The sequence below is a fragment of the Dipodomys merriami genome, unplaced genomic scaffold (genome assembly GCF_024711535.1).
Source record: "Dipodomys merriami isolate MVZ:Mamm:240054 unplaced genomic scaffold, mDipMer1.0.p SCAF_1, whole genome shotgun sequence".
In the NCBI taxonomy this organism is placed as follows: Eukaryota; Metazoa; Chordata; class Mammalia; order Rodentia; family Heteromyidae; genus Dipodomys; species Dipodomys merriami.
Window position 1 is genome coordinate 7,712,507 of NW_027202270.1, and position 21,502 is coordinate 7,734,008.

Sequence of the window (21,502 nt, forward strand, 5' to 3'; positions counted from 1 at the left end):
TCAGTTAGATAGATAGATGGTTTATTGTGGAATGCTCTCGGGAGAAGAGGGGCTATGAAAGCCATACACTAGACTAGAAGAAGCTACGCTGGCTGGGGGCTGGCTCCAGCCTGATCCCAGGGGAAGCACAGAAGCAGCATCTGATCCCATCCTTGGGTCCAGATTGGGTCTCCAGGACGGGAGGAAAAACTCAGCCTGGAGCTGGTTCCGTGGGATCCAGGAAGACCCTCTGGGGCCCGTGGAGTGAGCAGACAACGCTATGACTGCAGAATGAAGACACCAGAAAAGGAGACAGTGCTGGTGTGCTGAGCAGCCTGTTTACAGGAGTCCACAGTTCTCGTTTGCTTCCTCAACAGCAAACACTTCTTTGAAAGTTTTCTCAAATTCAGACTCCAGTCTAAGTCCCATTTGGCCAAAATCATGGTCCTGGAGGAAGAAAAAACACAAAAACATAATGGAGTCAAATATGATGATGCTCTCATCAGTGTCATCAGCCAATGGCCATTGAAGATGCCCAGGTTTCTCGTGCTAAATCACACTAGCCAAGTTAAAAGTTAAAAACATAGTTAAGAGTACCTTTGGTATGCTACAAGCCTGGTTATTCCTTTCTAATGACAAAAATGTAGACTCATTGCCAAACTTGAGGTCCCTGCCTATGGGACTTTGGTTATTTATTTCAGTGGGAGTTAGAAACTAGTAGTTCATCGTACTAATTCAGATAAAAGGACAGGAGGATGAGAAGGGATTAACGACCTCTTCCTTCTTGTGGCTTCTGTTCCTCTCAGATGATCCCTGTGAACTACATGTCTATTCACATGTATAGAAATCTAGATCCTGGGATTTTTGAGAATTTTCACTGATGGAAAACAAGCAGCAAAAAATACTTTAAGACTAAGTGTGGAGAGACAGACAGTAGTGGCTCAGGCCTGTAATCTACTCAGGAAGCTGAGAGCCAAGGATCACAGCTGGAAGCCAGCCTGGGCAGGAATTTCTCCAAGCCTCTTATCTCCAGATAAGAGCAAAAAGCTGGAAGTGGATCTGAGACTCAAGTGGTATAGAGCATTAGCCTTGAGCAAAAAAGCTTAGGGATAGTGTTCAGGCACTGAGTTCAAGCCTCAGGACTAGCAGAAGGCAGGCAGGCAAGCAGGAAGGGAGGGAGGGACAAACCAAGTGTGGGCACTTTCTCTGTGAGCTTTGAAGGTACAGAGTCACCTTTGAACTCACTATTACTTATATCTGAAACTGAAAGAAATAAATCACTCACTTCCAGTACTTTGCTATAGGAAGATGCTGGAAACTCCAAGTGTTCCAGGTACCAGAAAATGAGGCGTGGAGCGACCCAGTGGAAGGAAAAGGAAGTACAAGGAGAACCACTTACCTTGTATGAGGCCCTGTGGTTCTGAAAGATGAGGCGCATGTCTTGCACAAATCCCTGCACTTGGGGGTAACCCCGTACATTCAGTGTTTTCTTGATTCTGTCCAACCACATGGGTTCTTTCTGACTTGTAGATGTGTCCCTAATCTGATAACAAAGAAACCAACAATGGGAAAGCTACTGGCATAACTAGGGTTTATCTTCTGTGGATTCCCATAAAAATCCCATAGGGAAAGACAGCAGATCTTGTGCTCTACTCCAGGGGATGAATCGCACAGATTGCACAAGCACTCATTTCAGTCACGTGACCTCAGGCAGGGCAGTCGCTGTTTTACTTACGTAATAATAATACGGGATCTTGGCAAAAAAAGTGCTCTCAGAACAGCAATAGACCTTCAAGAGGACGAACTCGCATTTCTGCAAGAGAAGAAGGCTGTCAATGCAGCTTAGAAGCTTCCCCAAACGGTGTGGTTTACCACACAGAGCTGAGTTGGCTTGAGTTATTTTTCTACAAAGAGGTTTTTGTTTGTTTTTTGTCGGTTGTGGGACTTAAACTTTGGGCCTGGGTGCTGACTCACAGCTCTTCAGCTCAAGGCTAGCATTCTACCACTTGAGCCATAGCGCACTCCTGGTTTTCTGGTGGTTAATTGGAGACAAAAGTCTCATGGACTTTCTTTGCCCGGGCTGGCTTTGAACCACAATCCTCAGATCTCAGCCTCCTGAGTAGCTAGGATTACAGGCATGAGCCACTGGTGCCCAGCCTACAAAGAGGTTTTAGTATGCCATCTGCCTGCAGGAGGTGTGTCTTGGCTCCTTCAGAGTGTCTTTCTCATGACTTCTGACCTGTGTGTGGCAGAAGAGAAAAGAGGATGCCTGGAGGATGGTGGTGACTCACCAGCTGTTCCTCGGGCCACATCTGCCTGTCTAGGATCTCAGGTTCGGAGTGAGTCTGTTGGCTGCCGATGGCCTCCATCCTGCAGAAGATACAGCTCCAAGGGGTCCTGAGAGGTCAAACAGAAGGTGAACAGAGAGCCTGGCACTTGTAAATAGCCACTTTTCCTAGCACTGCTGCTGGCCAGTGGGCTGAGCCGCGTGTAAGCCTTCCACACAGGGTCCAGGGCGGTGGGCTCCCCCTCATCAGTGACAGCAGCGCAGGGTCAGTGCTTGGTGGCAAGGTGAGTGGGGAGCTCTCTTTGCATACTCAGGGCACAGGGAGCCAGCCTGCCAGACCTGAGAGTAGAAACTGGGCTTTGAACGTCAGGGATGTTGGGCCTCCAGGAGGCCCATTGAGACCTGGTGGACTGTGGAAGCCAGTCTTGTGTCTTCCTTTCCTGAATAAGAACAAAGCCAATTGGCCTTTCCTGTCCCCATTCCCATGAACAAGAGGAGTACTTTTGGTGGTAAGTCATCGTAATCAGGCAAAGGGTCCTACTCACTAACCTCTACCTCCCAGAGGAAGTACAGAGGAGTGATTTCCCCCAAATATGTGGCCTCCCTTTCTCCCTGTGCCCGAGGACATACCACAATAGACCATGGGGCCTGCAGACTTCACCTCAGACTCATCTTCTAGGGGATCCACTCATAGATAGCAGTTCTAGAAAGCTAACTAACTCTAAGGACGTCACAAAGAGCTGCTTGTCACTTGTTCCAAACCCCTGGATCTCACTCAGTGCACGTGCACAAGGAAGGGTCGCTGGGAGGAGGAGGGAGCCCATCTCACTCACATCTCAGCTTCTACTGATGGAATGTGACAGTCCTTGTGGAAGGCTCTGGAACAAGTATCACAGCAGAACAGTGTTCCCCTTTTGCGACACACTTCACATTCATCTGAGTTCCTCAGCTAGAAGGAAAAACAACCACAGCACCGAGATGCGGGAGACCCAAAAGGCCACCCTATCACAGAGCAGGCAGGAAGTTTGGGAGAAAGGAGCCCTGTGTCACATGGGAACAGTATTCCAAATAAAACCAGGGATTCAAACCCTCTCATACTACCAAGGAGATTCAAATAGAAAATAGAAAACAAAAGGAAAATAAAACCATTTTTAAAAGCCTAGATTCAAACACAGAGAGACTATCAACAGAACAAGATTATTTTTATCAGAATCTGAATGTTATCTTGCAGGAAAAATGAACTCCTGAAATACAGTGATAAATCTATTTGCCTATTCAACAAGGATGAATCTGACTCATCAAAGTATGCTTTACTGAGAATTTAATATGATGGAGTAAACTAGTTAGAGTGTACTGCATCCCACAGTCTTAGCCATAAACTCACCATGAATAGGATTTAGAGGGAGGAAAACTTGGTTTTTTGGACTATGTGATCTGTGCTAGGAGAGCCCTAGGCTTTGGGAGAGAGGGGTCTATGGCTACCGTGGGTGCTAGGCCCTGGTGGTGCTAGGATATTCAGAACCCTAGCTCTCAAACCTGACAGGTCCCCCATGCCAGAAAAATCAACACATGAGTGAGGGAAGTACCATCTCCAATGTCCTAGAAATGTGATCATGACAATCACCCAAGATCCTACCCTTACCTTCTGGGGTCATAAAGGAGTTGGGGCTTTGGCCCATAAAAAGAATGAGCACATTCACCCAAATCAACAGATATTAAGTATTTCAACAGTCATAATATGTGGGATCTTATTCAAATTTAATTTTCATTGGAGCAGTTATAATTTGACAGTATTTGCATACACTTATTATGGATTAACTCATTCATTAAAAACCAACAGTATTGCCGGGCATCTGTGGCTCATACCTGTAATCCTACCTACTCAGGAGGCTGAGATCTGAGGATCACGGTTCAAAAGCCAGCCTGGGCAGGAAAGTCTGTGAGACTCTTATCTCCAACAAATTACCAAAAAAAGCTGGAAATGGAGCTGTGGTTCAAGTGGTAGAGTACTAGCCTTGAGCAGCAGCTCAAGGACAGCACCTAGGCCCTGAGTTCAATGCCCAGGACTGACCCCCCCCCCAAAAAAAAAACAGACAAAAATACAACAAATAAATAAGCAAATAAATAAAAAGCAAATAAATAAACCAATATATGCCCACTGCACAGTATACAAATTACATACATTTTCAAGTGAAGAACTAATGTGATTGAGCCTGCTACTGTCCTGGAGAAAAGTGGCATCAATACAGTAAGCTAGATTGTAGATTTACTACACATGATTTCCATCAAACATGTGGTATAAACAAAAAAACAAAATAAATACATCAAAACAAAATATTTAAATCCCTGAGTGTATTCATTAAGCTCAGGTGATTTGGAGAAGCACTCAGTCAGGCCCACATTATCATCACTTGTGTTTAAATTATTGTATGATCATTCCTTGCCCTTAAGTTTTAAAAAGTCTGCTTCCCCAAAAGCAAATGGCACCCCCAAAGCCAAAGTGAATATGAGTGATTAAGGAGAAAATGCAAACATTTGAGATGCGTTGAAAGGAGGATGTATTTAGCAGAAGGTGGGCAAGCTTATAGGGAACACGAATCAAGTATCTGCAATATGACACTGATCTCTACCCATCCCGAGCATTCACAGCTTTTCCACAGTGGTGGTATTGGAACCAGATGCCTGAAGGAAAGAGTCTACTATACAACAAATACTTAGAGCCTTAAACAAAATAATTTGATTCCCCACATGGGACTGCAAATGCCCCCAGGATCACTAAAAACAGGACAAAAGGCTAGCCCCAGCATGCACCCATGGGGTATAGCTGTAATCTAACTACTCAGGAGGCAGGGCTCTGAGGATGGCATTTCAAAGCCAGCCTGGACAAATAAATTTGGGAGACGGATCCCCAACTAGCCAAAAAAGAACCAGAAGTAGAGGTGTGGCTTGAGTGTTAAGAGTACTAGTCTTTAGAGAAAAAACTAAGCAAGATCATAAGGCCCTGAGTTCAAGCCTCAGTATGTGCATTAAAAAAAAACAACAACTAGCTTCTCGTCTCCATTTTACATCTGCTTTTGCTCTGAGCCATCCTCTCCTGCAATGACCTGGGATCCATCCACCTTGAAATCCAGGAAGGTCAGGGCTGACTGATAAATATTTTTGACAAGAGTCAAAACTACCCCAGGCAATGGTCATACCTGACCAGTCTTGAGATATGAGGAACACACTGCAGCTTTGGCCAGAATGGTCTAATAAGTATTCATATCTTTTGTCCCCTTCCCCCAAATTCTTCCTCTATTAAAACCTAAAGCTCATGTCTGCACCTTGAAGGTGGACTGAAGTGCTTATCTTACTTCTTCCCATGCCAGGCCTGCAACATGTGATAAATCTCCTGCTGCCATTCATCGATTCTTGTCTCTTGGTATATTGAGGGAGACTGGCTAAACCAAACTGGGGAGTGGAACCCCAGTTACATAAAGATTAAAGTCAGAGCCAGGTGCCAGTGCCACACCTGTAATCCTAGCAACTCAGGAGACTGAGATCTGAGGATCGAGGTTTGAAGCCAGAGCTGGCAGGAAAGTCTGTGAGACTCTCCTCTCCAATAAACCACCAGAAAATGAGAAGTGGTGCTATGGCTCATGTGGTAGAGCACTAGCCTTGAGCTGAAGAGCTGAGGGTGAACATCTAGGCCCAGAGTTCAAGTTCCACGACCGACAAAAAAAAAAAAAAAAAAAAAAAAAAGATTAAAGCCAGAGCTCCATATTACATGCTGCCTGGAAATCTGGTAGAACTGGGAGAGCCTAAGTAGAATGGTAGCCCACGCCTAGCACTGGGGAGGCTAGCCTAGAGAGAGAGGACTGTCATAAAAACAAAGTTGGGAGGGACTAAATGACCTATCTCTAAGTTTCCCTCTTGGCTAAAAACGTCTCAAAGGACCATATGTAACTTCTGCTTATCTTCAAATAGCTGGTTTCAGTTCCCTGCCAGCCACAGATTTATTCAAATCAGTCTGCCAGAACTTCCCTCAGGGAGTGGTTGGCATTATTTCCTCCATGATAATCAGCAATAACGTGAATCATGAATCAGGAAGTATCTGAGTGACTGACATATCTGCAGTCACAAGTGTTTTCCTGGGCCCACCTTCTGGGAAGGAGTGGAGACAGTTTGAGAAAAGAGAGGTCTACTTCCACACAGAAAAATTTCTTCTCCTCCATACATGGATCGAGACAAATATGAGAAAGATAGGGAGATTGGCCCATCCACTGATGAATGGTGGATAGAAGAGAAGGAAGCCATTGAAAAGCGAGTAGAGGCAAGGATGATAGGGTCAGCTCTTCTCTAGGATGGACCATTTTGACCTGTTCAAAAGATGCCTGGGAGCTGTGGCTCAAGTCTGTAATCCTGGTTGCTTGGGAGGTAGAGATTGGAGGATTACAGAAAAAGGCCAAAGTCTGAACCAAGAACTGGATGTGGTGGCATGTGCCCTGTCATCTCCAGGGATACTGGGAAGCACAAGTAGTAGTAGCCCAGTCCAGTATGGCTTGTACACAAAGCAAGACTCTACCTTGAAAATAAGCAATGCACAAGAGGGCTAGAGAGGTGGCTCATATGGTAGAATGTTCACCTGGCATGCTTAAGGCCCTGAGTTCAACTACCACTAATGCCAAAGGATAAAAGACTCCTGGCCTGTGGCACCATTCTTTTGGGCTCACTCTAAGAGCCTCACCACTCTACTTTCCTTTCTGGCTCCTCTTTTAACTTTTAATTAAACAATAAAAGGATAGAATTCCTTGAGCTTCTATCTCTGGCTATGGTCAAAGTCACCTTGCAGTTACCCATTTGGGTCTTCAGCTCCCAGGTGTCCGTGCACATTTCTGTCCAACATCTCCTCCGGGGCTCCACAGCATAACTCCAATGATCCTGGAGCATTTTAGCTTCTCCTCCTGTTCCACCCCAGCCTCGGCCATGTTCTTTTGCTAGTATTTCTATTTAATGAAACATCCTCCACCACCACAAACCCCAGAATCCATCCTGCTTCTGCCCTCACTCTCATCCCCCAAATCCAGACCAACCCTGAGATGCTGGACACTAATTTTTAAGCTTCTTTCAGTATCTCTTCTGTTCCTGTAATGCCCACTGAATACAGTTGGAGAGGAAACCCTACTGGGACCCACCTTCATGGACAGAGTAAAGGGAGGCCTGTCCCCCACAGGCAAAAGCTCTATATTCTATCCATGTGAGTGACAAAAGTCAGCAACGTGCCAGTGGACTAAAATAATTTGGAATATATCTATGTTATTTCTAGGGATGTGGAAAATTATCAAAGATTTGAAAAGACTAATATTAATAATAATTTTGAGATTTGCTTGGGGCTTCTGGGTAAAAATACTTTTGTTAGGTAAATTTGTTTTGCTTTTTAAAATATCAGTGGACTAGGGAAATAACTCGGTAGTAGCGGGTTCAATCCCCTGTACCCCTCAAAATAAAAATAATCAATAGGTAATAAATAAATGAAAATGGCCTTGTATGGCTACGCCCTGGGCCCCAAGAAAATTCTCACCCAAAACTTCCTGTCAGTTCCATGGGGGATGTTTAGGTCCATTCCCATTTGGAGCTGAGGCTGGAATGGGACCTTTCAATCCCTTTTCTTCTCATCAGTGCAAGAGACTTTATCATCACTGTCTCAAAAGCGGTAACTTCTGTCCCCACAAGAACAAGAAAATGACCAAAGGAAGAAATGAGTCTTGAGGCTTGAGTCCCTAATCTCTTTAACGGAGGGGAAGTGATTCTTAGCCAAGTTTTGGTGGTTCACACCTGTAATCTTAGCTACTCAGGAGGATGAAACTCTGAAGCCAGCGTGGGCAGAAAAGTCTATGAGACTCTTATTTCCAATTAACCAGCAAAATATACAAGTGGAGGTCAAGTGGTAGAGAACCTTGAGCAAAAATAAAAAAATAAAAAAAAAAACTCAACTAGAGCACAAGGCTTTGAGTTTCTTAGCCTGGAACTATTTGTGGAGGGCATATAAATGACTCATGTCCTGGTTCCAATACCAGAGACTTTAATTAGTGGGTCATTAGCGTCATGAGGAATTGGTATTCTATAAGCATGGAACAGGTCATTCTCAACATCAGAATCATCTGGGGTCTTTTTTATAAAGTCATAAATGTCAACTCTTAGCCCTTACCAATTATATCAGAATTACCTCTAGGGCTGGGATCCAAGCAAAAATATTTTTCAAAGCACTGTGGGTGATTCCAGCAAGCAGCCCAGGTTGAAGCTTAGCCTGAGCAAAGTCTGGCAACTGAGACACAGAGATATTAGATATCATTGTCATTGGCCTAAATGTCTGTCTGAAAGAAGATTATTAACATGGAAGAGATGCCTTCACTGGAAAGTTGCCATCTCTTCCCTAGAAACTCTGTCCGTGTCTACACCATCCCCCATAAGCCACATAAACACTGGATGCCAAGACTTGATAACTACCAAAGGCCCCCTCAGAAGAGTGAAAAAACCCACAAAAAATGGTGTGGGCAAGATATAAATCTTGTTGGAGCTTGCTTTGGCAGTGGGTGTGAAACTACTCAACCCTTACTCCTCTTCTGGGTAGCACCTGCGAGCATCACACTGCACGCTACTCTACATGACAGCCATTCTCACAAGCTCACTCTGACCAAAACATCCACCTCACTGCCATGAAAGAAATCAGGGTGCGATTTTGCTTAGAGAAAGAAATCATCATTTTTGGAAGAGCCCAAAGCAAGCAGCCATATAACAAGCAGGGGATAGGTAGGCCTGAGGAATCCAAACCCCTTGCATCTTATCAATTATCAGCCAAGCGGTTGGAGGAAGAGGCTCTGTGGTTTGCTAAGCAGTCATGGTTTCTGTCTTAAACAGCTCGGGCCCCAGATGACTCCCTTGAGACTCGTCACAGAGGGTCCTGTTGTTCTGCATGCATTTCCTGCAGGATCAAGGACAGAGCTGTGCCTGAACTCACTATCCTGTGCCTTTGGGCTGATGCTCAAGATCATACTGAGGTCAGCCTGTAACTGGGAGGGATTTAGGGAGTTCCCTTTTTAGTCCACTGACCACTTTAAAAGGCCTTTCTCGGGGCTGGGAAGATGGCTCAGTGGGTAGAGTGCGTGCCTTGCATGCCTGAGGCCCTGGGTTTGATTCCTCAGCACCACATAAGCAAAAAGAAAAAAAGCTGGAAGTGGCGCTGTGGCTAAAGTGGTAGAGCGCTAGCCTTGAGCTGAAGAGCTGACAGTGCCCAGGCCCAGAGTTCAGGCCCCACAACCGGACCCACCCCCCCCCAAAAAAAAGATTGCTAAAAGGCCTTTCTCCTCTCAAACATGTTCCCCTGCCCCACTCCTCTGCAGCCAGCCCTTCCTGTTCCTGCCTCAGCCTCCATCTCCAAAGATATCAGTGGTCTCAATCCCTGCCTCACCCGCCTTTGAGGGAGATGAGGACAGGGAAAGAGTTTTAGGGAAACACAGGAAAGTCACTTCTGGCAGAGACACCCAAGCCCAGATCCACGCACATGGCTTAGAGGACACCACTGTTTGCCCTGCTCAGCACATGCAGCAAAGCTCTCCAACTGAGAATGAGCCTATAACCAATGAAAAGCAGCCAGGATGCAGGTAAGACACATGGGAAAGGCCTGAGTTTTTGAGGTGTACTTACATCAGGGTCAGTTTGGGTTTTGTTGTGATTCATCTTTGTTCTCCGCTGGAAATGAAAAGGCTAAATGAAACTATTGAATGCGATGGTTGAAAAAATCACTTACTGCTACGGTTATCTTCTGAGGGCTGTAAATAGTAATTGTTTAAAAATGTTTTCTTTAGGGTGCCAGTTTCATGCCTATAATCCTAGCTACTCAGGAGGCCAAGATCTGAGCATCACAGTTGAAAGCCATCCCAGAGATGAAAGCCTGTGAGACTCTTATCTCCAAATTAACTACTAAGAAGCCAGAAGTGCAGCTGTGGCTCAAGTGGTAGAGTGCTAGCCTTGAGAAAAGAAGCTCAGGAACAACACCTAACCCTTGAGTTCAAGGACTGGAATGCACACACACACACACACACACACACACACACACACACACACACACACACACACACACACACACACACACACACACACACACACACACACACACACACACACACACACACACACACACACACACACACACACACACACACACACACACAAAATTATTGGGAAGTCATTGGGCAACTGGGGCCCAATGTAAGCAGTAAAATGAAACTAGACGTTAACCATAAATAGCCACCAGTTAATTCTAACTAGTATCTTTCCCCTCTGGCCAATCAAGTGTGTTTCCTTAGTCTTAATTCAGCCTAAGCACATTAGAAATTCCGGGCTCACCCAGCTGCAGTGGAGCCTAGGAATTCTTCCTGAGAGTCCTGCCCTGTTCATGAATCCTTCTTTACTCAAATATATGTTCATTTTATTTCATATAAAGTTTTTCCTCTTAAATCAATCTACCTTTTCTTGGAAAAAAAAACTTGTTTTTATGAACCTATGGTCTCTACCAGGAGAACAAGAACCCAAAGTTAGTTTCCCTCTCTGGCTTTTAGACCCAGAACTGCTTTCCACAGGCTGAGCTGTGTTCATTTATTAAAGGCCTTTAGCCTTTTTCCTTCAAAATGGTTGGCCACCCATGATATATCAGCTCACCCAAAGGAGCTGTAATGAAACCAGCCTGAGGAGGCATCAATTAGAGCTCCCAGCACCTACAGAGGAACCCTACCACCACTGCATCTCTCCTAGGGATAAGATCCTAAAGATTAAATGCAAATATCCAGTGTTTTAGCTCTTCTTCCCAACACTCACCTTCCTTTCCCTGCTATCTACATCTCAAGCTGCCAGACCAGCTGACTTGCAGAGGAAACACAAGAGGATTATATTGGGACACAGAGTAGAATAACCTGGCACTCTTCCCTTCTGAGACACAATTATCCTCTTTAGCCTAGGGCAGAGTGGCTATGGACAATTGTACTCCACGGGACAATTGCCTGAGAAGTGACCATGTCACTGCCCACCACTGACTCGTCTAGAATTTTCCACCACCTTCCATTAGTATTCTTTCATGTTTGCAATGATATCATATGCATGAATTTGTAAATATGTAAACTGAAATTGTAAGCATGTAAATTTCTCTAACAGCCATAAAATATTCAGTATGTAATTGGTATAATTATACGATAAATAAATGAATAGGTGTATGTTTTTGCACTTCGGAAGAGGGATGATTGGAGTCTCTTAGATAAAGAATAGCATACACAAGAAAAAATTATTCTGTATTAGATTCCTTCAAAGTTTAAGGGGTCTTGTCATAAGCTGAAATATTATCATGTGGTATGGACAGTGACAGAAGCCAGACACTGTCAAAGAGAAGTTCTGACTATATAAGGATAATGAAAAAAGAAAAAAGAGAGAAGCTCTGTGAGGCACTAAGGATCTAAAGAGATAGAAAGGTATTTTGGGTTCTGCCATTCTGGGGAGATTATGTTCTGGCCAATAGACACACAGAATACAACAGCATCTTGTTGCTGTAAGAGTTGCCCCATCAATAAGGATAGAGCCTGTTGGCTGGAAATTTCCAGCTCATTTGGATAATCTACAGTTATTCTCGCGTGTGTGTGTGTGTGTGTGTGTGTGTGTGTGTGTGTGTGCGCGCGCGCGCGCGTGTGCTGGTCCTAGAGCTTGAACTCAGGGTCTGGGTGCTGTCCCTTAATCTCTTTGGTTCAAGGCTAATTTTCTACCACTTGAGCCAGAGCACCACTTCTGGCCTATTCTGAGTAGTTGACTGGAGCTAAGAGTCTCACAGATTTTTCATGCCTGGGCTGGCTTGGAATGATGACCCTTAGATCTCAGCCTCCAGAGTAGCTAGGATTACAGATGTGGGCTACAAGCACCCAGCTTACACTGTTATTCTTGCTACCAGGGGGAAGATAGATCAACTTGTCTTTAACATACTCACTGAAGAGTCAAACAATAACTTCCTTCCCAGTGGCTGAGAGCTCAAACGTGCCAGATTATAATGCAAATCACCAATAATGTGGAGGCCTGAATCTGAAATCCTCCCAGGCATATGAAGCCCAGGGACAGTGACAGATGTCTGTGACTGTCTTAGATGGTCATTGCTACCTGTAGATGATAAGAATGACACTTCCCCCTCTGGGTATCATGCATACCCAGTCTTGGAAACACTCTTACCTTGTCCTGATTCAACACTCTATTTATTTGTTGCTTTCTTCCTTAGAGAGAGAAATCACTCTCACAGATCAAAGGAAGTCCATCTACACAGACCCTCTGCTGGAGCCTAAGTAGAAACCTTTCCAGGTCCATTCTTCACTGAACATGCCTTTGAAGGCCTCTGTCTTCAACAGCACTATCTCACCACAGGCAAGTAATCTTCCCTTGAGAAGGTACGCTGTTATCGGGGTGACCATTTCAGTGCAAGGTGGGGGACAATATAAGGAAGCAGAGAAGAACTCAACTCTGGTGGTCTAGCTTGTAAAATGATAGGTGGTTTCATATGCATTCCACAAGTTGTCTATTGTTCTAGAATCAGCTGAACAACTGTGGGAAAACTTTGATTCCATCAGATCCCATTAAAGTAAAAAATAGATAGTAAAGTCATCTTGAACAATCTAGACTTGAGTGGAAATGGATACTCTCACCTTACTATAGGATATTTTTATGCACTTCATAATTACATTCACTTTTCCGACTTTGCTACCCAAAACACAGCTACATCCTTCACTTAAAAACATGGATGTGGTTTGTTTTGATGGTTCCTTATCACTGTCCATTTCACATGAATCAGCATTTAAAGAGGACCTAGCTTTGTATACACCATAATGTTCAAAGAAGCAGCCCTGAAGGCACATGGCAAAATAATAATAATAACAATAATAATAAAGAAAAATAAAGGTAAAGAAGTGGAGGAGGTAGAAGGTAACTGTGATTACCCAATTGAGGTGCCATATAATAAAATATTGTACATGAAGAGAACTTGTAGAAAGTTATGCAATAACCACCTTTTTCCTCTTGGGGTATGTTCTTGGAGGACGAGGCAGAAATCCTTTCTGAAAAATTAAAAAATCTCATTAAATGGATAATCTGTTACCATTGTGTGGATCTGGCATTTCTCAACCTCTTCCCAAACATTTCTGTCTGTGTATTTCACTTCCAGTTCAACTCCATGATGTCAAAATGAGATGTCATCCCACCTTACCTGCTTCAAGACTTCCTTCAACCAAGGATAGGTGGAAGAGTCATCTTTAGAACCATTCCCTTTTGGTGCTTCTTTCCTAAGACCTGAGAGGTTTCCCTTCACAACGTTCTATATCACTTACCTCTTTTTCCTTCTCTGTACTGTCATTCATACTTGACTTCCATGTCCAACACACATTCATTTATTGCACACCTACTGTGTGTTAGATACTCAGATCGATTTGGGGCATGCAAAGGTAACAAATCTAGAGGGGGATAGGGAAGATATCTCATGGAAGGGGATCGCTCTTCTCTCCTCCTCCTTTTCCTTCTCCTTCTCCTTCTCCTTCTCCTTCTCCTCTCTCTCTCTCTCTCTCTCTCTCTCTCTCTCTCTCTCTCTCTCTCTCTCTCTCTCTCTCTCTCTCTCTCTCTCTCTCTCTCTCTCTCTCTCTCTCTCGCCTCTCTCATCTGAGACCAGGACTCAAACTCAGTATCTGATGATTTTGTTCATATGCTGGCATTCTATCACTTGAGGCACACCTCCAGTCCAGGAAAGGGAACGCTCAAGGGGTACAAGAAGGGTCTCAGCCATGGACTAGGAGAGATGAGGAAGGTCTAGGACAACAAATCAGAGGCATATTTAAGGTAAGCATTCTATATTGAGTATAGTGAACTGGTAGTGATGTCATTTCAAAGCCACATGGCTGTCCAAAATAAGGTTTTAGGGAGCTAGATATAGAGTGCATACATATACAGCATGTGTAAGGCTTTGGGTTTGACCCCTTGGCATTAAAAATCAAATTTAAAAAAAACAGTGTTTTACATGTCATTTCTAAATTCAGAAGTTTTCACTGAGTCCTTGTCTAGAACTTGAAATTGAACTAATTAGCCTGCCTTCAAAGCCCTCCACAGACAACCTCAACTGATAGGTAGACTGATTATATGGGGTCAAATAGAATCTAAGTCCACAGAGCTACTTTTAGCGATGGCTCTGCTTTTCATGCCTTCCTTTCTCTAAAGTGGCTCCTTCCATTTGTTTGACTGTGGAGTCTTTGTTTCAGTACATGGAGTTCTCTGCATGCAATCACATCAGAATGGCCATTCTTTCCCTCAAGGCCCTGCATCTATCTTTTTACAGTTGTGCACTCTGGTTATGAATTGGGCCTCTCCCTTCTCACTGGCTTCAAGGCTTCAGCTACTATAGACGAAGAGTGGCTTTCTGACTAGGGTACTACAAGAAGGGGTGGGGCAGGTGCTGGATATGGATACCTCCATCAGCTTCAGGAGAGACCACCGGCCACAGTGCACACTTATCTTCCAGTTCTTGGATCTTGCATGGCCTCCTCTGGCTTCAAATTCAATGGGGGTAAACCAGTTTCCATCCTCGCTCAGTATGCACTTCGCTAAGGCTCCTCCTGAAAGAGCAAGGTAAGCTGATTTGGAGTCAGAACTGTGGTCTTCTACCACCCTGGACCTGGAGCCCAAATCCCCAAATGAAGTTCAAGGTCAACAGCGGAAGAGTCAGGCCTCCCCTCCCAGACTTTAGGTGTCTCAAACTCAATCTGAAAGACTCCTGAAATATGCAGATTTCTCTAATCTTTTTCATATATGAAGAAAGTTACAACTGTTCAAAGCAACCCTGTAAAACACATTTCAGAACCAAAGGAAAAGCAAGTAGATCCAGAAGATGAATGGATTTCAATTTGTGATTTAATTCAGGGGACAGAGACTAGTCCACAGAATTAAGGGCCCCGGGGCAACATGGAGAGAGGGCAGAATTCTCAAGTGAGGTTGAGATCTCAGCGGATATTCTGTAACTCAGAAGGTCACCCACAACTATTACAAAATATAAATTGTAGAGGGCTTTTTTTCCCTTTAAGGAAGGAACTAGTAGCTCCTACCTGTAATCCTAGTTAGTCAGGGGACTGTAGATCATAGTGTGAAGCCATCAAAAGCAGGAAAATCTGTGAGACTCATCTCCTATTAATCAGTAAAAACTAGAAGTGGAGAGATAGCTCAAGTGGCAGAACTCCAGCCTTGAGTAGAAAAAGCTAAAGTAAAGCACCTAGGCCCTAAGTTCAAGCCCCTGTACTAGCACACATACACACATAGATAGTCATATGGCCAATATTTTAATTACTAGAGAAATACAAAATAAAACCACAGTGAGATATTATGTCATACCTTCAATGATAATAACAGTAATTAAAAAATTTAAAAGGACAGAAAATAACTGTCAATGTAAAGAAATTGAAGGCCTTGTGCATTGCTGGTGCAGCTACTGTTTTGTTTTGGTTTGTTTTGAACACTTGGGTGATTCCTTAATAAGTTACATGTAGAATTACTATAGAACTCTGGATACCAGAATTACCTAGCAATTCCATTCTTATGTATGCACCCCCAAAGAATTGTAAGCATACATTCACAAAAATCTTGTACATGAATATTCAAAACAGCATTATACATAGTGAAAAAGTGGGAATTGATGCATGAATAAACACAATGTGATAATTCCATGCAATGGATTATTACATTATTTGGTAACAAAATGTATGTAATAGTTTGATACTATTGGGTAGTAAAAAGCATGCTGCTACATGCATAAGCCTTGGAAACATAAAGCAAATGAAAGAAGTCAATTATGATTGACTCATTATAACATTTTATTAATATAAAATGCTTAGAATAGGAAAGTTTGTAGAGTAGAAATCAAGGCTGAGTAGTAGGTGAGCACAGACTGTTAATTTGGTCATGAGGAGACAACAAAATGTACTAATATTAAAATTTGGGGATGGCTATGCAATATTGGGACCATACCAAAAGAACATCCCACTGATTTGTACACTCTAAATTGTACAAATTTTATCTCAGTAAAACTGTTTTAAAAAATAATCATGGCTGGATGTTGGTGACTCATGCCTGTAATCCTAGGAAGCTGAGATCTGAGGACTGCAGTTTGAAGCCAGCCCAGGTAGGAAGTCCATGAGACTCTTATTATCAGGTACTCATCAAAAAAGCCAGAAATGGAGTTGTGGTTCAACTGATAGAGTGCTAATCTTGAACAAAATGAGCTCAGGGACAGGACCCAGGCCCTGGGTTCAAACCCCAGGACCGGCACCAAAAAAAAAAAAAACAACAAAAAACAAAAATAACAATAACAATAGCAATAATCATGATCAAACATTTATATTCATTGGCATCCAAAGGCCCATAGTAAGAGAGATCCAAAGTCAAGTACACCACAAAAGATCTTTTTAACAAAACTTTAGAATCTACAATCACAAAATGTGTTATATCGATTATGTAAATTAGTCCTCATGCTATACAATGAGTCTGATTTTGAATTATTGTCCTTTTTTAGATATGAATTGCATATGTGAAAAGGCCTAGAAGTTGGGCACTGGTGGCACAGGCCTATAATCCTAGCTACTTAGGAGGCTCAGATATGAGGCTAGCCTCAGCAGGAAAGTAAGTGAGATTTGTATGTCCAATTAAACACCAAAAAAAAAGCCTTGGAATTGAGAATGAAAGTTACTCTTGGCAGAACTAGCCTGGAAGTCAAGTTTTCTGATTCTAACGCATGATCTTTTTACTATGTTAAGAACCTGCCCTGGTGTTGATGACCCAGAACAGAAGCTACAGGTAGTAGCTCAGGACCTCTTCCCACTAATGATTGGCTCAAAGTAAAACAATACTTCCCATGAGTGGATTAATGTCCCTGACTGGACTGGGACTGTGGCTTAGTGGTAGAGTGATTCTAGCAAGCACAAAACCCTAGGTTGCATTCCTCAGTACTACATACAGAAAAGCCAGAAGTGGTGGTCTGGCTCAAGGAGCTGAGGGACAGTGCCCAGACCCTGACGACAGAGAGAGAGAAAGAGACAGAGACAGAGAGAGACAGAGAGAAAGAAGAGGGAAAGAGGGAGGAAGGGAGGGAGGAAGGAAGGGAGGGAGGAAGGGAGGAAAGAAGAAAGGAAGGAAGGAAGGAAGGAAAGTAGGAAGGGAGAGAGGGAGGGAGGAAGGGGAAGGAGGGAAAGGGAGAAGGAGGGAGAAGGAAGGAGAGAAGGTGGGAGAGGGAGAGGGGAGTCCCTGACCTTCTCTTTGGTTTTGGAGTACCGGTAAATGAGCATCCATGTGGGATTAGTCATCTAAAATTATTTACACAATATTTTTTTTAAAAAATTCTTAAGGGAATCTGTTTCTCTTGAGAGGCCCAATTCCTTTCCATAATGAGTGATCCTCATGAGCAATCCCATCCCTTCCTGTGATCTCTTCAGATAGGAAGCACAAATGAAAGAAGACCAAGAAACCCACCTTGTTTCAATTTATTCTTATTTAAAGTCCCCTTCAGATGACCACATGTCACAGGAAGTAAATCAGAGCGAAAGTTTACGTATTCACAGACTCTGTTCTTCCATGAACCTAAAAGATAAGATTTTTGTTGCTGTTTTACTTTGCAATTATGCATGCTCCCATGTTCCCTTGTTGAGGTCTTTCCTAGGAAGGTAGAAGGGTATTTAAGAAAACTCAATTCCACAGATTTCTACAATTTCCGAATCTTTCTTTCAGGTGATAACGTGATACAAAATGACTGACAGTGCTTTAGCATTGGGTAGTAAGCCCTACTGAAGTAGCTCAAGACAAAGCCAGGGATGGTACTTGTATCTGATCTCGAAAGAAAAAAAGGATAATGAGGGGGCAGGCCCAAGAAGAAGATATCTGCTGCCTTTTGCTGTCTGTTCTTCACATCAGCTTTCCCTGTAATTAAGAAGAGAACTTGGGGGACACTAAGATTATGAGAATTGTACTGCGAGTGGGAAATGAAGATCTGACTCCATGGAAGTTGGAGTGAAAGGCCTTCAAACATACTCTTAGAAAGTAAGTAGCTAAGCTTGCCCTTCCAACCAATATTGTAGAGCCACTAAGGTGGAGTGGGAGGGGAGCTGTCCTTGGTTCTGAGACTACATTTGAGAGAAGTATACAATCATGACTGGAATGAATTGAGAAGGATGGTTAGTCTCATTTAGATGAGGACACTGAAGGAAAAGAGGTCAAGTGATTGTCCAGAGACCACACAGTTAAAGAGCAGGAAAGCCTTAAGACACAGGCTCTACCCCTACTCTAGACCACTATAGTGTGTAATCTAAGGCATACATCCATATCTATATATATAGTCAATATAATATTATCTAATATGATGAGGTACCATATTTTACTACATTTTATATATAGCATATGTGTTCTCTCTCTCTTCTCTCTCTCTCTCTCTCTCTCTCTCTCTCTCTCTCTATATATATATATATATATATATATATATATATATTCTGTATTTGAAGCTACCAGAGATGCCAATATCCATATTATGAGCTACCAAAAACTAGATAGCTAATCTTATATTTCACTTTCATATTTCTATATTATTAAAATGCTAATTGAAATCAGTTTTTTGCTTACATCTCAAGCAGCACTGAAGTCCTAGTATTGGCTACACCCTTGTAATCTCTGAATTAAGATAATATTAGCAATAAATATATGAGATTTAGTTGATGATTACCTTCATCACAGAAACTAATACATTCCTAGAAAACTAAGACCCACTATAAGATCAAGTAAAGGCATGGTAGATCGCTTTTAGTAGAGAAAAACAAATGGTACTTCTGTGCATTCATGGAAGGCATATTACATTCTCCAAGTGAGATATTTGCTATGTATCACCACAGATGAAAGCATTTGTCTATTTGTGCTCAAAGTGACAGTAAATGTTATTGTAAATGTTTTGTTATTGTAAATGTTTAGATAGACTTATTAAGATCTAAGAGACTAACCAAAAGAAGTCTTTTGGCTACTCTCCAAAACTTTTGCTTCAAGAAGTAACTACAGCTGGGTGCTGGTGGCTTATCTAATCCTAGCTACTCAGGAGGCTGAGATTTGAGGATCAGGTTCAAAACCAACCCAAGCAGAAAAGCCTCTGAGACTCTTCACTAACCTACCAAAAAAGCTGTAAGTGAGGCTGTGACTGTAGTGGCACAGTGCTAGTCTTGAACAAAAAGCTCAGGGACAGTGCCTAGGCCCTGAGTTCAATCCCCAGGACGTACCACCTTCCCCTCAAAAGAAGTGACTGAGGACTGACTTGGCAAATGCTACAGTAGAGAACGTTCTTCCCATTTGCAGGTTTAGGCTGTGCATGGGTATCTCAATGTTTACTACGATTCAGACGTATTGATTTTCTAAGCAGCAACGCAATGTTTCTTCTTACTCCTATTTGATACTTCCACTCAATGACGTCATCTGGCAGAGCTACTCAGGGTCATGGAGATCCTGAGAGTAAACATTATTTTCAGATCACCCAGTCCTAAATACTAGAAATGGCATATCAGGCCAGCAAAATAAACCGAATCTTCATGCAAAATCAAACCCAAAGTGGAGCTACTCAGTATCATCCTTCTTTCAGTCTTCAGACTATAGATAATTACTGAAAAAGTTTCACCCATTCAAGACCAAATGCCTCTTGGGACCAATATTGACAAGTGGAGAGGTCATATCCCAAGATCAGACAAGTGTCAGCCTTGCCAATTATCACTGACATTTAAGCAAGATGACAGCAGAGCACATAAAAGGTCCAGGAGAGTTGGCCAAGCTTGTGTAAGACACTAGGAGTTTCAATGTTAACAACCAAGGAAAATTACCAAAATGGTGGAGATATGGTCCTGTAGGAGGCATATAACCTTTCCTCACTCTGGCTTCTTCCTTCTAGACAGTGGAATCTCCAGGCAAGAGAAGGTCATTTATCCAGGTGTGGACCCCCAGGGAACTCCCTCCTCTCTCACCCACTATGCCATAGGACCGTGAAAAGCCAGTACCTCTCTGGGTGTCTCTCACCCTGTGGTGAGAAGACATTCAGATGGTTTATTCTCACTGCTCTTTCCCTGCCTGGGCAGGCTAGGCACCAAAGCTCTGGCCAACCAGAACACTGGGCAATTCAGAGAATACAGAATTCTTTCTTGCAGATTTTCTGTCTCTGTGTGGTTATATCTTTTATGGGACTGGTAGATATGTTGGATTTACTTCTCATCAGATCTGTTTGAATCTGTAATTGAGGGGGCGCAGAGGAGATTTTTTTGCCCAGCTAGCTTCAAAATCTCATCCTCAGCTCTTACCCTCTTGTGGGGCTAGGTCTACAGGTTTGAGCCACCAGAGCCCAGCTGAAAGGCTGTACCTCTTCCAGAAGAAATCAAGCTGTGGTACCTGGCACCTAACCCTCTTCCTTGCAATGCAACTAATGAGTGCATGTCATAGAAGAAACAGAACCTTCATTTCCAATGTTACCACACACTCGGGCTTGTCAAGCAAACCTTCCATGTCATCACCTTACTTCCACCTTCCCAATCCTATATGGGCCCAAACCAATTATAGTAAATAGAGGTAGGCCCAAGAGACAACAGAGATGATGAGGCCATGCTACTCCACTTCTCACAGCCCAGCCAAGGGCTTGTCCAGACTTAGGATGGGAGGTACTTTAGTCAGAAAAAGAATATTGATTGGTGGAAATGTAAGCTTGCTTAACCACGCTGGAAAGCAGTATGGAGGCTCCTCAAAAAACTAAACATAGAACTACCCCATGATGCAGCAATTCCACTCTGAGGCATTTATCCAGTAGAGCACAAACAAGGTCACAGTAAAGCCACCAGCACAACCATGTTCACTGCAGCACTATTCACCATAGCCAAGATATGGAATCAGCTCAGATGTCCCTCAGTGGATGAATGGATCAAGAAAATGTGGTGTATATACACAATGCAATTCTACTTATCCTTCAGAAAGAATGATATTGTACCATGGGTAAGGAAATGGAAAGACTTGACATATATATTAAGTTAATTAAGCCAGACCCAGAGAAACACAAGTTGCATGGTTTCCCTCATTTGTGGTAGTTAGACACAATGGTTAGTATACAGTTACAAATGAATTAAGTGATGTGTAACAGACTCTAAGGAG

General features: G+C 43.0%; 1 protein-coding gene across 5 annotated transcripts in view; it reads right to left on the bottom strand.

Annotated features, from left to right (window-relative positions):
- The window catches only part of LOC138822375 (nuclear body protein SP140-like), a 60,100-nt gene continuing 38,598 nt past the window's right edge, over positions 1–21,502 (bottom strand). For 4 of the 5 annotated variants that reach the window (XM_070015206.1, XM_070015207.1, XM_070015203.1 and 1 more), the window contains 9 exons: positions 17,822–17,929; positions 14,777–14,922; positions 13,333–13,380; positions 9,950–9,994; positions 3,100–3,215; positions 2,271–2,376; positions 1,715–1,792; positions 1,379–1,522; positions 1–426 (listed from right to left, as the gene is read on the bottom strand). In XM_070015206.1, the coding sequence (XP_069871307.1) occupies positions 319–426; positions 1,379–1,522; positions 1,715–1,792; positions 2,271–2,376; positions 3,100–3,215; positions 9,950–9,994; positions 13,333–13,380; positions 14,777–14,922; positions 17,822–17,929 (899 nt within the window). In that variant the 3' untranslated portion in view covers positions 1–318. The remainder of the gene's footprint in view (positions 427–1,378; positions 1,523–1,714; positions 1,793–2,270; positions 2,377–3,099; positions 3,216–9,949; positions 9,995–13,332; positions 13,381–14,776; positions 14,923–17,821; positions 17,930–21,502) is intronic. The other variant, XM_070015205.1, reaches the window with a different exon arrangement.